Source organism: Petromyzon marinus, chromosome 79, assembly GCF_048934315.1.
Source record: "Petromyzon marinus isolate PM22_M1 ecotype Great Lakes invasive population chromosome 79, UKy_Petmar_22M1.pri1.0, whole genome shotgun sequence".
Lineage (NCBI taxonomy): Eukaryota > Metazoa > Chordata > Hyperoartia > Petromyzontiformes > Petromyzontidae > Petromyzon > Petromyzon marinus.
Window position 1 is genome coordinate 18,520,593 of NC_133745.1, and position 17,721 is coordinate 18,538,313.

General features: G+C 45.9%; 1 protein-coding gene across 2 annotated transcripts; it reads right to left on the reverse strand.

Annotated features, from left to right (window-relative positions):
* Window positions 1-869: 869 nt before the first annotated feature.
* On the reverse strand, window positions 870-16,291 carry LOC116957637 (uncharacterized). Of its 2 annotated transcripts, none has more exons than XM_032979903.2 (5): window positions 15,722-16,291; window positions 12,149-12,272; window positions 8,877-8,993; window positions 7,779-8,030; window positions 870-7,442 (listed from the first exon to the last, which is right to left on the reverse strand). In XM_032979903.2, exons 2-5 carry the CDS (start codon window positions 12,231-12,233, stop codon window positions 6,727-6,729), a joined length of 1,170 nt encoding a protein of 389 aa, XP_032835794.2. In that variant the 5' UTR covers window positions 12,234-12,272; window positions 15,722-16,291; the 3' UTR covers window positions 870-6,726. The 2 variants fall into 2 exon arrangements, with proteins under 2 accessions (XP_032835794.2, XP_032835792.2); XM_032979901.2 differs by having other exon boundaries at window positions 870-7,448.
* Between the last annotated feature and the right edge of the window lie 1,430 nt (window positions 16,292-17,721).

Genomic DNA, 17,721 nt, shown 5'->3' on the forward strand with positions numbered 1-17,721 from the left:
CTTTGTCTGCCGAGCGTAACGTGATCACAGCTGATATGAGTGCTTTGATATACGAGTGCTTTGGATTACAAACACGTTTCCGAACGAATTGTGCTCGCAATCCAAGGTTTTACTGTATATGTAAATGTGGGGAGCGGTAGTGTAGCAGTTAGCGCGCTGTGCTAGGAATCTGGTGACGTGAGTTCAATTCCCGCTCATGGCCGACACCACCAGTGACGATGATTTTAACGCTCCTGGGCCTCCCCAAGGTCTACTCAGCCTAATATGAGTTACCCGGTGTGGTGTGTAGTAGACATCGCCACTCGAAAGAGACAAGCGGCTTGGCGTGGTGCTGGCCACCACCACCCCCGTGTTCCACAGTGCCAGCCTTCATAAGTGCTGCTACTAACAGCACTTGCCCCAAAAGTCTGTTATGAGCTTTACAAGGGGTCTTTGGAATGATGTGGTACAAAAGGATGTGGAGCTGGGTGGACTTGCCGATGACCGGTACCAGCGGTGTCAAGATCGGCCTCTGTGGAGGAGGCTCGTGAAGGACGCTGCTGGGCAGTTGGAGGCAGTCGCCCTCCAACAACAACGGAGGGCGGAGCAATGCTCAAGAACGAGTGGAGCGCCGGGTGGTTAAAACACAAAGTTGGCGCAGTAGGGGGCACAGGTGGTGCATCGGCCAGTCATCTCAGTCGACCCATAGCACCTGGGTCTGTCCCGTTACCTCCTGCCAGCGGGCGTTTGACAATTTACCTGGCCTTAACGTGCACATAGCTTGGCACAAGCGCCATGGTGACGTCACCGCCACTTAGTGGTGAATGGCGGTTGTTGTGTATCTGTGTGACTTGCGCCCCTTCGGACAAGTAAGCACGCGGGACTCAATATTTTTTTCTATTCATGTTACTTTATTTAATGTTTTATTCATCAGACAGTATTTGTTTTTACAGTATTACATGCAAATGTACAATATTTCTTACATTTTTTTGTCGAACCGGAACACATTCCATAACACTGACCGTATGGGAATTGAAATAAACCCACATTATGTTCCGACTTACGAACAGTTTGATAGAACGATACAATTATGTTAGTAAGTCGAGGACTGTCCCATGCACTTCGTTCGTATACTTAACACGCTGTAGACGAGCTCGTACCAACTAACACTGCTGGCTATGTCCAGCGCAATAGAAGTTCAACATACATACATATACACATACTCCACACACTACAGAACACTGTCACAGAATGCACTGGCAAACACACCCTGGCACACGCACTCATCACACCGATCCTCCACCCTACCGTAACTAACACAATACATAAAGACAATGGTCCCTCATGTAGCCTCTAACAGACTTGGGGCAAGTGCTGTTAGCGAGTAGCAGTGGCGATGTTTACACACCGCAAGGCTGAGTCGACCTAGGGGTAGGCCTAGTACCAGTTCAGATAATCGCAATCACCGATGTTGGGCGTGAGCGAGAATCGAACTCGGGTCGTAGCCAGGTTTCGCAGCGCAGTGCTCCTAACTGCTGCGCCACTGCTCCCCAATACACAAGCGCACCTATACACACAGAATCAGAATCTGTATTTTTCCTGGAGAAATCCAACGAACTATGGAGCTATTTTTCACAGTTGTCCAGTAAGGGGCGGGTCAGAAAGCCACAACGAATAATAATAATAGAAACACGATAGGAGTGTATAGCGAAGGTAAGCAAAATCACAAAATATAAATATACCGCTTGTGTTGCGATCGAAACGTCGTGATTTGTTTTATTTTATTCTACCTATGTGACTTTACCGAAAGAACCAAAGAGTATGGATTCCTGCAGTCACGAAAGCTTCAAATCAAGATATTTTTTTTATTTTACCAGGTAAGGCCCATACTGAGCTATCAGCTTATTTTCGAGAAGCGACTTAGCTATCACAAATGACAGCTCAACGAAGTGGGCTTATCGTCATCACGTGGACATTCATAGCAGCAGCCAAATACTCTTTAAACGCGCGACGTTGATTCTAAATGCAGAGGGAATAAAACGGAGGATCCCCGAGGAAAAAAATCCACATGACCACGGGGAGAGAGACGCCGCAAACTCCAAATATACAGCAGGCATAAGGGTCGGGATAAAACCCACGACCTCCTGTATACCAGGCGAGGTAGTTATCTCGCCATCGTGATACGATACAACAGGCATCAGGGTCGGGATCAAACCCACGACCTCCTGTATTCCAAGCGAGGTAGTTAACATCTCGCCACCGTGAGACATGCAAACACTACCACACACACACCAATCTCCACTTCTTCCTGTACTGATCTGACCCCGAGCTCCTCCCAGGCATCCGGTGTTGTTCTCCTATAACGTGGCGGTAGTAGTAGTTGCGTTCCTGAAGAACACCACGTTATGGAAAAAAAAATCGCGTTATGATAAATAATATATGATATAGGGGGTAAACACAGTCCGCGATAACGCGCGTGAGTTGCGTAACGCAGGGCCGGACAAAGACCGAGTTGCGTGGTGGGTAGCATCTAGAAGCAGCATCCAGCAGCATCCAGCAGCATCCCAACGCCTTGTGCGACGACGATGATGCTCGGCGTAGCATCATCGGCAGCCGTTCCTACTCACACCGCGTGAAGTAGTTCCATTCACTCCATCGCCTTACATCCAATTCGGCATCCGCCTTATGAGAAAGAAAATTACATGAATCGTGTTATATATCCAATTTGCGTTAGGAAAACTACCACGCGTTATAGAGGAGAACAGACTGTAATAAAAAAAAGTATGGAATGATAAGGCTTTATCCTTTCTGGCATGAATACAGCCGTCAAAGTGTTTAACCGCCAAGAAGTAAAATAAAAATTACTTTATCGGTACCGATGATGCTACGACCACTGCTTATTCATACTCGTGCTGTGCCACGTAGTGCAGTTCGCTCCATCGCATTATATCCAATTTGGCATCTGCCACCACCCTGAAAAAAATGCCTTTCTTTAATAACATTCGGCACTTTTTGATTTAAAGCTTTCGTGACTGCAGGGATTCATATTCTTGGTTCTTTCGGTAAAGTCACATAGAAGGGAAACAATAAAAGAATAAATATATATAAAAAAATATTGCTGTGGTTTTCACACCTGATGATGATTGCTTGTGTTCCAGTCGAAACGTCGTGAGAATTTTATTGTTTTATATTTGTATTATTTTGTTTCACTTCTACATGACTTTACCAAAAGAACCAAGAATATACATTCAGCACGTTATATATGTTAATTCACATTATGAAAACTTCCGTGTTATAGGTGAACGGACTGTATGTGAAAAAGAGCTTCATAGCTCATCAGATTTCCTCCAGTATAAATATTTTGATTCTACGCGACCATCCCAAGCTACTCAAACACTCGCACACAAAACACGCCACTGTATATCTCGTGCGGTACACGATAAAATATAATTTTATATGTATTTACTTTTGGTTTAACACGTAGTAGTAGCGCTTTCACGACCAATATTATCCATAATAGAGGTTAGTTTGGGTTAGATCGCGTAAATATAAATGTGTCGTTAAACCTGCCACCACCCTGAGACACAGCCAATTAGTAAGGTTTGTCACGTAAACAAAACTCTCCAACACACAACTGGTTAGTGCTAAACTAGTAACGAATTGGCACATTTCGTTTATGTGACAAACCTTACTAATTGGTTGTGTCGGTTGGTGGCGGGTTTAACGACATTCATATTGATGTGATCTAACCCAAACAAAACCTCCATTGTGGATTTTTATTTCTATTACCACCACGCAAAGGCACTTCACTTCCTAGGGCAGGCGAAACGCCGAGAGAACTCGCCACAAAAAAAAAACCGAAGCGATTTCCCTCCCCATTTGCGCTGCTCTAGAACTGAGGACACCGCTCGTAGAGATTCGCGTTCTCCAATGCACACTTAAGTCTGAATCGGCGATCGGGTTGGGGGGGGGTCTAACCAACATGGACAGGCAGAAGAAGGGACAGCGCAAATCGTGTTACACACGCACAAAAGAGGGCTGTTGCGACAATGGTTACGATCGTTCCCCTTTTAAACCCCTCCTTATGGCTCCCTACCCCCACATCCCAACTTTCATCCTCCGATCGACGTGTCGTACGCACGCGGGTGCGTACGTGGGTGCGGCGGAAGTACAAAAACCTGAACGCAGAAAGCATTCCTGAAGAAATTAGCGTAAACCATCGTCGTCACGCGAACTCCGCTCCAGCCTCGCAGCAGCAGCGGCGGTGGTGGCTTTTGGCTGCCCATCGAACAAAGACTGTCACCGTATTGCGTGCTTTCAGACGCTATATACACACTACTATACACTGCTTTATACTATGCTATATACTATACACTACACTACTATAGACTACACCACTTTACACAGCAATATCGCACGGTGCTTTCAGATGCTCTTCTATGGCCGTCTGGAACGCTCTTTCTTCACATTCGCAAGCCATTGGGAGCTATGCAACTTTCAGATTGACAAACTAATTTCTTTCGAACTGCTTGTTGTTGTTTAGTTTTGTCCTTCCCCTGGCACCTCCGATTAGCACGGTTAACTACGTAATGGCGCAAAAGAAGTTCACCGTACGGGTACATACATGGGGAAAAAAAACCCTATGCTTAGCTACACCAGCATTCACGTTTGACCCATGTCTCAGCTCGTCGGATTCACTTTCACGTGTTCAGACAAAATAAAAAAGAGTATCGGTAAAAGCTCTGATACTTGCATTGTATTTGTGCTGTTAGCCTTTTGCTGTTCTTCTCTGGTCTGACACTGGTAGTGAGACTAGGCCAGACATGGGCAAAGTACGGCCCGTTGGGCTTTTTAATCCGGTCCGCCGAACTTGTCCAAATATTATTACTATTAAATTAAATTTTACCTTTCTCCTGTAATGCCCCCATTTCCCCATTAGATGGCGCACTTTGACTGGGAGTGTGGTGTATAGGGCTCGAAAGGGCCTGGGCCCCTCATTGTGGCTCGCGTGTCAAAAAATTTGCCCACCCCTGGACTAGGCCATAAAGAAGGCTGATGTCTATGATGTAGAACAGTCAGTTTCAAAGACAATGCATGTATTAATTATCAGAGCATGTTTCTTTGCATGTTCACCACAAGTACTGTGTGTGGTTAATGCGGCCTTTATTCCTTGCAAAAAGGTTTCTATTTGGTATTCTTGGAACTAAGAATATGAATTCCTGCAGTCATGTAAGTTAAGTCAAATTTTTATCTATTTGGTGTTTGAAGATCTTAACATCAGAAAGGGAAAAACCTCTTCTTATTTTCACACTCACTGTCACATGGCCTTTTTAAAATATATTATACTTTATCCATCCCACAGAGGGCCTCTAGCGTTGGTCCATCTCCCCCCTGTGAGTCCTCATGTGACACTCAAGCACCGAATTGATTTGTCATCACACAGGGTGGCACTCGAGAACCCCTATAGTGCCCAGTGTGGGTCATCGCATGCCTCTCTGGAAGTTAAACGTATGAGTATCGGTGGCGATGAATGACCGAGGAAAGATATTTCCGATTTCGATAGGTGTCAAGAGTATGCGGGCTAAGAGTACGCGGACCCGCTCATACGCGACCGACCACCCCAATTCATCCTTACACTCTGTGACTTTACTTTCGCTACACGCACGGGGTCAAATCACCCCCCGCCATGTGTATTTGAGGGCATGTAACTGTATTGCTCGCGCAAGAAACGTGTCCAAAACAATATCTAGTGTTCTAGTCTCGTGTTAATAATCTCGTTTTCTATCTGACTTTGATGCAACCGATGATTAGTGAATCATTTACTGTACAATACTTTGACTTCAATAAACATTTATGTACATTTATATACATTTCATATACACTCTTACATGTTATATATTACACTCGTATAGTAGTTTCTAGTGATATAGTAGTACAGTAAAACCTTGGATTGCGAGTAACTTGGTTTGCGAGTTATTTTGCAAGACGAGCAAAATTTTTAAAGCAATATGAATTTGATAAACGAGCGAGGTCTTGCAATACGAGGAGTACGTATACGCTTTGTCTGCCCAGCGTCACGTGATCACAACTGATATATGAGTGCTTTGATATACGAGTGCTTTGGATTACAAACACGTTTCCGGAACGAATTATGCTCGCAATCCAAGGTTTTACTGTATATAGGAGTGTATATATTTCCAATGTATATCTATACTCATACAGGCGAACCCCAACTTATGAAAATTCGCGCTTACCGGAGGTACACGGAACTTACCTACTCCCGCATACTCTGAAACCTTACTGTAGCTATAGCAATCTTGTAGTGTTACTCTGGTCTTATAATTTTCATTTTAATTTAAACCGAAAAAAAGCCCAGACTCTTTGATAATCCACACTGTCACGTGGCCTTCATATTTATACTTTTTCCATCCCAGAAGCCGCTCGTGTCGGTCCACTTTCCCCCTGTGAGTCCTCACGTGATACTCAAGCACCGACTTGATTATCGTCACACGGTGGCACCCTGTAAGGCCCCGTGTGGGTCATCGGGTGTCTTTCTGGTGGTAGTGAATGACATAGGATTTACAATCCCTATTTCGATATATGCACAGCAATCTTGTAGTATTGTCTTATCATTTGAGTTTTTTTTAAACGAAAGTGAAAAAAAGCCCAGGCTATCTAATAATCCACAAATGTCTAACACTGTCACGTGGCCTATGTTTTACACTTTATTCATCCTACAGAGGGCCGCTAATGTTGGTCCATCTTCCCCCTGTGAGTCCTCATGTGACACTTGAGCACCGACTTGTAGGCGAAGCCCTTGCCGCACACGGGGCACGTGTGCGGCTTCTCGCCCGTGTGCGACCGCACGTGGCACACGAGGTTCAGCTGCTTGATGAAGCCCTTCTCGCAGAAGGAGCACCTGTAGGGCCGCTCGCCCGTGTGCGTCATCAGGTGGTCCTTGAGGAACTTGGCGACGGTGAAGGACTTCGCGCACAGGTGGCACTTGTGTGGCCTGTCGCCCGTGTGCGTCATCATGTGCCGCTGGTAGGGTGACGACTGGATGAAGCCCTTGCCGCAGACGGGGCAGACGTGCGGCCTCTCGCCGGTGTGCGTCCGCGCGTGGTTCTGCAGCGACGACGACTGCGAGAAGCTCTTGCCGCACGCCGAGCACCTATGCAGCTTCTCGCCCGTGTGGATCCACATGTGGCTGCGTAGGGTGGAGGGGCGCACGAAGCCCTTGTCGCACGCGGGGCACTGGTAGGGCTTCACGAGCAGGTGGATCTTCTGGTGGCGCCTGAGGCTCTTGGTCGTCGCGAACGCCTTGCCGCACTCGGGGCAAGCGTGAACTCGCGCATGCCCGCCCTCGGGCGGCGGCCTCCGTCGGGGTTCGTCGTCGTCGTCGTCGTCGTCGTCGTCGTCGCGCGTCCGTTCGCCGGAGCGCCTCGCGGGTCCGCCCTCCGCTGCTATGCCTCGCGTGGGCGGGTGTTAAAATATAAATGACGACAGGACGAAATAGTCTCGTGTTATTTTTTTGTTGTCGTTGTAAACCCACTACCTCCCTGCGCACCGGGCGAGGTAGTTAATGTCTCGTCAGGGTCGGGATCGGACCCACCACCTCCTGTACACCAGGCGAGGTAGTTAACATCTCATTAGGGTCAGAATCGAACCCACGATCTCCTGTGCACCAGGCGAGGTAGTTAACATCTCATCAGGGTCGGGATCGAACCCACTACCTCCCTGCGCACCAGGTGAGTTAGTTAACATCTATACCACTACTGGCATGCCCCACACACACTCACCGTCGCTCTCATTCTCTACCTCCACCTCCACCTCCGCCACACCCGACGAAGGCGCCCAGCCGTCTCCTCGCCAGGCCGATGGGGAGACGTCGTTAACCGCTCGCTCCTCATCGGGCTCCAGGGGCTCTTGTTTGATACGAAGGCCTCCTCCTCCCACTCCCACTCCATCTTCTTCGCTCCGCCCCTCCTCATCCTCCTCTTTAACTCGAATGTCACCTCCTTCGGCTGGGATATGAATATCAGCCCTAACCTCTGTTAACGAAGTCGACGACAAAAAACAATTATTATCAAGTTCGACGACGCGTCTGCATCGTAAAGGAAGCAAGCTACGTCATCATCGCCGCATAACAGAAGTCATTTTGTTGGGGTTAAGAGTGCGTTTAGATATAAAAGTATAAATGTGTCGTTAAACCCTCCACCACTCGACACAGCCAACAGGTAAGGGGTTCGTCACGTAAACAAAACGTGGCCAATGAAGTTGACGAGTTCAGCAATAAACCGGCCATGTGTGTGTAGGAGAGTGAAACCCACAACACACATTTACAATTCCAGTTCCGTGACGGGTCGCCGGTGTAATTACAACAACAACAGAGACAACCACAACAACAACCAGGCCTCATCAGGCGATTAGCCAGAATTGTGGAGAAATCCTGCTCCTGTTTCCTGTCTTAAATAAAATACCTCCATTTCTACTATTTCAGAACAATTTGAATATTTTATTTAAGACTACAGGAGGAAGGGTGGAGAAAGAGGATGAGGAGGGGGGGGTGGAGGTGGAAGAGGAGAGGGAGAGGTAGAGGAGGTGGACGAGGAGGAGGGAGTGAGGAGGAGGAGGGGGGTGAGGAGGAGGAGGGGGGCGAGGGGGTGGAGGGGGAGTGGGGGAGGTGGAGGGGGGGAGGAGGGAGGATGGAGATAGGGGAGGGGGGAGGAGGAAGGGGAAGAGGAAAGGGGGAGAAGGGGGGGGAGAGGAGGAGGAGGGGGGGAGGAGGACGAGGAGGGGGGGAGGAGGGTAACGAGGAATCTGATAAGCTATAAAGCTCTTTGTCACAAATTGTCTGGGCACGGGGGTCAGAACGTTGCAACAGCAAAGTCACTCACCCCGGCATTCCTCCTCCTCCTCTCTCTCCTCTTTCACCTGGAGCCACGTCTGCCTCCGAGGGTTACGCTCCAAGCGACCACTCAATGCCTTCACGGTCGGATAAGGTACCACTCCTCCTGTACGGGGGGGGGGGGGGGTAAAAATCAAGACACGTGAATGTCAAATCTTATAATTGTATTTTTATTATCATACAAAAATGCAGCATTAGTTTATTATAACTGGAGAAATTAATCCGATGATCTGCACAGCTCTTTTTTCTACAGATGTCCAATAAGGAGGGCACAGGGTCTGAACGTTACAACAATACAATGCAGGGACTGCTCTACTTACGAACATTCGACTTATTAACTTTCAGAGATACGAACAAACCTGTCTGTATGTCTAGTTACCTGTTTGGACCGAGAGTCGTACGTTCAACTGCTGGGCAATAGATGGCGGTGGTGGCATCTGCATCTACATAACATGAAGTGCCAGTGGCATCTAAAAGAGATTATACAACTTTTAAAGGCATTCCCCGTTACTCTTTGCTTCTTTCGGTAAAGTCACGTAGAAAGAAAATAAATTAAATAATAGAATACGACGTTTCGATTGCAACACAATTTAGTTCTACCTGATGACGGTTGCTTGTGTTGCAATCGAAACGTCGTATTCTATTATTTAATTTATTTTCTTTCTATGTGACTTTACCGAAAGAACAAGAGTAATTCCTGCAGTCACGAAAGCTTCAAATCAAGTTTGGCATTCCCCGTGTTTAGTGTACACACCGTACAACATATTTGGAATCGACAGGCGTAAAGTCTGGCGTAAACAAATCGACTTACGAATAGACCTCTGGAACCTTCACGCTCTGCAGATGTAGATGCCACCACCGCCATCTATTGCACGGCGGTTGAATTTATGACTCTCCGAACAGGCAACTGAACATAAGAACAGGGTTTGTTCGTAAGTAGAGGAGTCTCTGTATCGTGTTTGTTGTAACGTTCTGAACCCCGTGCCCCCTTACTGGACATATGTGAGCAAAGAACTTCATAGCTCATCGGATTACCTCTCCTTGCCACCACCCCGAGACACAGCCAATCAGTCAGGGGTTTGTCATGTAAAGAAAACGTACCAATGAGTTACTAGTGCAGCACACAAACCAGTTGTGTGTTCGAGAGCAAACCCATGACAACATTTACAATTCGAGTAGTCGTGACGTTTCGTCAGTAATTCCAACAAGAGCAACAAGCATCATCAGGTGACAGCCACAGAGTTGTGGAGAAAATCTACTCCTGTTTCGGTCTTAAATAGAGCAGTTTAACACATAGGCTTTCGCGACCAATATTATTCATAATAAAGGTTTTTGGGTTAGATCGTGTAAGTATAAATGTGTCGAAACCCTCCACCACCCGACACGGGCAATCAGTAAGGGGTTTGTCACATAAACAATACACCAAATAGTTACAACTTCAGCCCACCGGTGTGTTGAAGAGTGAATCCACAACATTTACAATCTGAGTACGACCTTTTTGCTAGTAATTACATCCAGCATCATCGGGCGATTTGCCAAAATAGTGAAGCCATCCACCTGCTTCCAGTCTTATATTGAGCAGGACGACATCATCATGGAACCAAATCAGGTGCAGAGATCAGAGGAGGGTATTGTAATTATATAATAGATTAGTATTCAGTTCATTAGTATGAGTCCTCTGTAAGGAATTGTAATTCTAATATGTATTACTTAATAACTGAACCCAATCACTGAACCCAATCACTGAAACCAATCAGGTGCAGAGATCAGAGGGGGGAAGGGCAGTATTAATTAGTATGTGTTTCTCATATGTATTACTTAATAATACCCTTCCAGGCTGCACTAAGCCTGTAGCTGTCAAGAGTATTTTTCTAAATTTCAATGGATTCTCTAATTAGTCTTGGCCAGTAATAATTAGTTTTACATAACACTTCAACGTTATCAAAATAAATTGAGTGTCCATGTTGGCAAGCATGTTCTGCAACTGTCGACAGTTGTGTTTGAGAGTATTTAATATTTCTTTGTTTTTTTTTAGTCTTACACTAATGTTATGTCCCGTCTGTCCAATATAGCATTTACCGCATAAGAAATTAATCTGATGAACACCTTCTGTTGATAACTTAGGTAATTCATCTTTAGTACAAGATATTAGTTTTAGAATTTTGTGTACCGTACCAAATCTTGCTTTCATGTTTTCCTTTTGCAAAACACGAGCAAATTTGTAAGTTACTCCTGAGATATATGGTATTTTTATTGTTTTAATAATCTGATTGCTTTCAGCAGTATTGCTGTTCGATCTTGGTTTGGCATTCAATGCTCTGTTCATTTGAGCATTATTGTAGCCATTCAGTCATAGTGCTTCTTTAACATGTGTAATGGGCGACTTCAGAGGCACATTGTGTAGAGGACTTCTTATTTATTCTCACACTGGGCACAACACTGGGTAATATTTCCACGTCTCTACTTTAGCCACGCACAGCCGACCTCTCTACATAGTCCCATCGCCTACATCCAACCACACAGCTGGCTGACTAGTGTGACGATGACGTCGAAATGTATTTGGTTAGTTACATATTTTGCTAATTTATATGTAGCAGAGCCTATTGTACTTACTATGGGTGGTAATGGGATACCGATTTCATGAATCTTTGGTAGCCCATACAGTCTAGATGGTTTTGAGGCCCTTGGCTAAATTTGGTATTGCTCTGCCTTGGGAATTAATGAATTTGCAATGATTGCAGTAGTCTTACGTTCTAAAGTATTAGTTGGATCTCGTTAAATTTTAATATAGGTATAGAGGAGTGGATAAATCTGATGTCGTCTCTTGTGAGACAATCAGGTGCTAAGACTAGAGGAGGAGGGGGGAGGGGTTAATGTATACATAATGTATACAACATCACACGTGTGTGTGTCCAAATTTGCAGCCAGTTTCCTTTCAATCACCGCCCGCATCACCAGGTCGTCTTCGATATACGCGCAACCCTTTTTCTAACTATGTTGAGTCACCCCTTTGGCTCCAGCTTAGATGCAGCAGCAGAAGTGGCAGCGGCAACATCCTTCCACAGCGATGCATTTGGAGTTGCTGGTATCTCATCTCCGCCACGGGAGAGAGAGACAGAGCTGTGACGACAACGACGATGATCGTGCGACGCGTCAAACTCACGCCGGTCGACACTGCCGACTCCGACACACCACCCCCCCCCCTTCCTCCAGCGAGAGTTCTGTGGCGAGAAGGAAGCAAAACGCATAGACACCGCTCACCGGTAGTAGCAGTAGCTGCAGCGGCAGCAGCGGCGGCAGCAGCGGCTGCGATGTCTTCCCATCGCATGTTGGCTCTGCGCGGCATTTTGCCTGCTGCCCAGGGATCTTCTTTGCAGCTTATCACCTGACGGGGGGGGGGGGGGGGACACGGCACATGTCAAGAGTATTTGGCTGCCATAAATTTCCGCGTGATAAGCCACTTCGTTGAGCTATCATTTGTTATGGCGAGGTCGCTTCTGAAAAATCAGGTAATAGCTCAGTGGACCTTACCTGGTAAGATAAAAAAAATAGTTTAGTTTCATTTGTATATTGTTTTAAGTGATTTGTTTACCTTTCCTATACCTTGCACTCCTATCGTATTTGTGAGTATCGTGTTTGTTGTTGTAACGTTCTGACCCCCCGTGCCCCCTTACTGGACATAAGTGAGCAAATAACTTCATAGCTCATCGGATTACCTCTTCCTGCAGTACAAATGCAAGATTCTGATTATTTAAATTCTGACATCTCTTGCATCTCCATTCTGCCATTCTCTGTCCTCACTTAAACTGACTGTTATTTAAAAAAAACAATTACTGGAGTTTAAGTGCGAAAATGTAAATCTTACACAATAATTGCGGTTATTATTAAGTAAAAAATTCAAAAAATGCGTGGAATATTTTTATGTCTACCGGTCCGAATTGCCCTTTGAACAAAAAAATAATCGTTCTAGCTCAGCGGAGCTTTGCTACGGGAAATAGACGCCTCTATTTACGAACAAGTTGGGTTGCAGAGGTCTGTTCGTAAGTCGATTTGCTCGTAATTCCCAACTTTACTACTGTAGATTCCAAACACGTTGTTTGTGGAATATACACTAAACAGGGGGAATGGTTTTAAAAGTTGTATATTATCCTGTATATGTAGGTGCCACTGTTTCTTCACGTTCTGCAAATGTAGATGCCACTAGTTCTTCATGATCTGCAGATGTAGATGCCACTGGTTCTTCATGTTCAGCAGATGTAGATGCCACTGGTTCTTCATGTTCTGCAAATGTAGATGCCGCTGGTTCTTCACGTTCTGCTGATGTAGATGCCACTGGTTCTTCATGTTCAGCAGATGTAGATGCCACTGGTTCTTCATGTTCTGCAAATGTAGATGCCGCTGGTTCTTCACGTTCTGCAGACGTAGATGCCACTGTTCTTCATGTTCTGCAAATGTAGATTCCACTGGTTCTTCACATTCTGCAAATGTAGATGCCACTGGTTCTTCATGATCTGCTGATGTAGATGCCACTGGTTCATGTTCAGCAGATGTAGATGCCACTGGTTCTTCATGTTCTGCAAATGTAGATGTCGCTGGTTCTTCACGTTCTGCAGATGTAGATGCCACTGGTTCTTCACGTTCTGCAGATGTAGATGCTGCTGGTTCTTCACGTTCTGCAGATGTAGATGCCGCTGGTTCTTCACGTTCTGCAGCTGTAGATGCCACTGGTTCTTCATGTTCTGCAGCTGTAGATGCCACTGGTTCTTCATGATCTGCATATGTAGATGCCACTGGTTCTTCATGTTCAGCAGATGTAGATGCCACTGGTTCTTCATGATCTGCATATGTAGATGCCACTGGTTCTTCATGTTCAGCAGATGTAGATGCCACTGGTTCTTCATGTTCTGCAAATGTAGATGTCGCTGGTTCTTCACGTTCTGCTGATGTAGATGCCACTGGTTCTTCATGTTCAGCAGATGTAGATGCCATTGGTTCTTCATGTTCTGCAAATGTAGATGTCGCTGGTTCTTCACGTTCTGCAGATGTAGATACCACTGGTTCTTCACGTTCTGCAGATGTAGATGCCGCTGGTTCTTCACGTTCTGCAGATGCCACTGGTTCTTCATGTTTTGCAGATGTAGATGTCACTGGTTCTTCACTTTCTGCAGATGTAGATGCCACTGGTTCTTCACGTTCTGCAGATGTAGATGCCGCTGGTTCTTCACGTTCTGCAGCTGTAGATGCCACTGGTTCTTCATGTGCTGCAGCTGTCGATGTCACTGGTTCTTCACGTTCTGCAGATGTAGATGCCACTGGTTCTTCACGTTCTGCAGATGTAGATGCCGCTGGTTCTTCACGTTCTGCAGATGTAGATGCCACTGGTTCTTCATGTTTTGCAGACGTAGATGTCATTGGTTCTTCACGTTCTGCAGATGTAGATGCCACTGGTTCTTCACGTTCTGCAGATGTAGATGCTGCTGGTTCTTCACGTTCTGCAGATGTAGATGCCGCTGGTTCTTCATGTTCTGAAGCTGTAGATGCCACTGGTTCTTCATGTTTTGCAGATATAGATGTCACTGGTTCTTCACGTTCTGCAGATGTAGATGCCACTGGTTCTTCACTTTCTTTAGATGTAGATGCCACTGGTTCTTCATGTTTTGCAAATGTAGATGTCACTGGTTCTTCACGTTCTGCAGATGTAGATGCCGCTGATTCTTCACGTTCTGCAGATGTAGATGCCACTGGTTCTTCATGTTTTGCAGATGTAGATGTCACTGGTTCTTCACGTTCTGCAGATGTAGATGCCACTGGTTCTTCACGTTCTGCAGATGCCGCTGGTTCTTCACGTTCTGCAGATGTAGACGCCACTGGTTCTTCATGTTTTGCAGACATAGATGTCACTGGTTCTTCACGTTCTGCAGATGTAGATGCCACTGGTTCTTCACGTTCTGCAGATGTAGATGCCGCTGGTTCTTCACGTTCTGCAGATGTAGATGCCGCTGGTTCTTCACGTTCTGCAGCTGTAGATGCCACTGGTTCTTCATGTTCTGCAGCTGTAGATGTCACTGGTTCTTCACGTTCTGCAGAAGTAGATGCCAATGGTTCTTCACTTTCTTTAGATGTAGATGCCACTGGTTCTTCACCTTCTGCAGATGTAGATGCCACTGGTTCTTCACGTTCTGCAGATGTAGATGCCACTGGTTCTTCATGTTCTGCAGCTGTAGATGTCAATGGTTCTCTAACGTTCTGCAGAAGTAGATGCCACCACCACCACCTATTGCGCATAGGTTGAACTTATGACTCTCGGTTCCCAACAGGCAACTGGACATACTGCCAGGTTTGTTCGCGTCTCTGAAAGTTTGTAAGTCGAATGTTCGTAAGTAGAGGAGTCGTTATATATAAACTTCTGAGAACCTCGGATTCTACACGACTGTCAGCGCAAAGAAACCGCAAAGGTATTAGGCGTGGGTACACACTGTGAAAGTGCGAGGATGAGGAGGTGCAGGAGGAGGGGATGAGGAGCAGTAGGATGAGGAGGTTGATGAGCATGACCAGGGATAAGAGGAGGACGTGCAGCAGGAGCAGCAGCAGGAGCAGCAGCAGGAGCAGCAGGAGGAGGATCAGGAGCAGCAGGAGCAGGAGGAGCAGGATGAACAGCAACAGGAGGATCAGGAGCAGCAGGAGGATCAGGAGCAGCAGGAGGATCAGGAGCAGCAGGAGGATCAGGAGGAGCAGCAGGAGGAGCAGCAGGAGGAGTGCGGAGCAGCAGCAGGAGGAGCAGCAGCAGGAGGAGCAGCAGGAAGAGGAGCAGCAGCAGCAGCAGGAGTCACCCACCGGGTCTCGCCCTCCGCTCGGTTTCCCCGCAGCAGCAGCCCCGAGTGGCGAACCCGAAGCGATTGGTAAACACAAGGACTTGACGAGTGGTGGACGTGATGACGTGATGTTAGGCGTGATGACGTATGCGGAGTAGACGTGACGAGTGGTGGACGTGATGGCGATATTACGTGTTGACTAGGGGACGTGGTGACGATGGTGGGTAGACGTGATGATGAGCGCTGGTCGACGCGATGACGTATGTCCAGACGTGATGACGAGTTTGGTAGACGTGATGACGTATGTGCAGACGTGATGATGAGTGCGGCAGACGTGATGACGAATTTGGTCGACGTGATGACGAATGTGGTAGACGTGATGACGATGTTGGGTAGACGTGATGACGAGTGTGGTAGACGTGATGACGAGGTGGTAGACGTGATGAGACTGAGTGAACGATGATTCCCAGCAAGAGGGCGACACGATGGGAGTCTAAGTTGGTGCACTTGGGAGACAAAATGCGGAACCTCCAATTAGCAGAGCACATACATCTACGATACGCTACATTATACACTACTGTATACTACACTATACACTACTATATACTACACTAGACACTACATTATACATGACTATACACTACATTATACATGACTATACACTACATTATACACTACTATATACACTATACACTACTATATACTACACTATACACTACATTATACACTACTATATACTTCACTATACACTACTATATACTACACTATACACTACTATATATTACACTATACACTACATTATACACGACTATACACTACACTATACACTACTATATACTACACTATACACTACATTATACACTACTATATACTTCACTATACACTACTATATACTACACTATACACTACATTATACATGACTATACACTACATTATACACTACTATATACTACACTATACACTACATTATACACAATACACTACACTATACACTACTATATACTACACTATACACTACTATATACTACATTATACACGACTATACACTACATTATACACGACTATATACTACACGACTATACCCTGCATTATACACTTACTATACACTATTATATACTACACTATACACTACATTATACACGACTATGCACTACACTATACACGACTATACACTACACTATACACTACATTATACACTACTATACACTACATTATACACTACTATATACTACACTATACACTACTACACTATACCCTGCATTATACACTTACTATACACTTCACGACTATACACTATTCTATGGTTCTTGCGGTAAAGTCACCTAGATATAAAAAAATAACAACAATACGTTCCTGAGACCCGTTCGTAAGTCGAAGGATGGTACACAATTCGGAACGCAACAATGCACAGTATTTAAATGCCCATATACGGTCAGTGTTATTAAATGTGTTACGGTTCAACGTAAATGATAAACATTGTTAAATTGATCAATAAGAAAGTGTACATATGCATGTAATACTGTGATAAATAATGTATTGTAAAAAAAACATTAAATAAAGTTACGTAAGAAAATAGGGGTGCACAGACACACAATAACCGCCATTTGCCACGATATCACCACGGCACTTGTGCCAGGCTATGTGCACTTTAAGGCCACGTGAAGTGTCGAACACCCGCTGGCAGGAGGTCACGGGACAGACCCAGGTCCCATGGGTCGACTGACTGAGATGACTGTCAGATGCACCAACTGTGCCCCCGTCTGTGCAAACTCGCTGCGTTTTAGCCGCACGGCGCCCCGCTCGTTGTTGTGAGCTTCACTCTGCCCTCCGTTGTTGTTGGAGGGCGACTGCCTCAAACTGCCGAGCAGCGCCCTTGACGAGCCTCCTCAACAGAGGCCGATCTTGACACCGCTCGTACCAGTCATCGGCGAGTCCACTCAGCTCCACTTCCTCGTGGACATCATTCCATATCTTCTCGAGCCAGTGCTGCGTCCGTTTAGCCCCCTCTATCTGGCAGAACAA

Bases quoted from the DNA above. Each gene is read 5' to 3' on its own strand.
- LOC116957637 (XM_032979901.2), bottom strand. From the start codon at position 12,233: ATGCCGCGCAGAGCCAACATGCGATGGGAAGACATCGCAGCCGCTGCT. The intron at 8,031-8,876 runs GTGAGTGACTTT...CTTCGTTAACAG, and splicing joins GGAGGAGGAGGAATGCCGGG to AGGTTAGGGCTGATATTCAT. The intron at 7,449-7,778 runs GTGAGTGTGTGT...CGCCCACGCGAG, and splicing joins GGTAGAGAATGAGAGCGACG to GCATAGCAGCGGAGGGCGGA.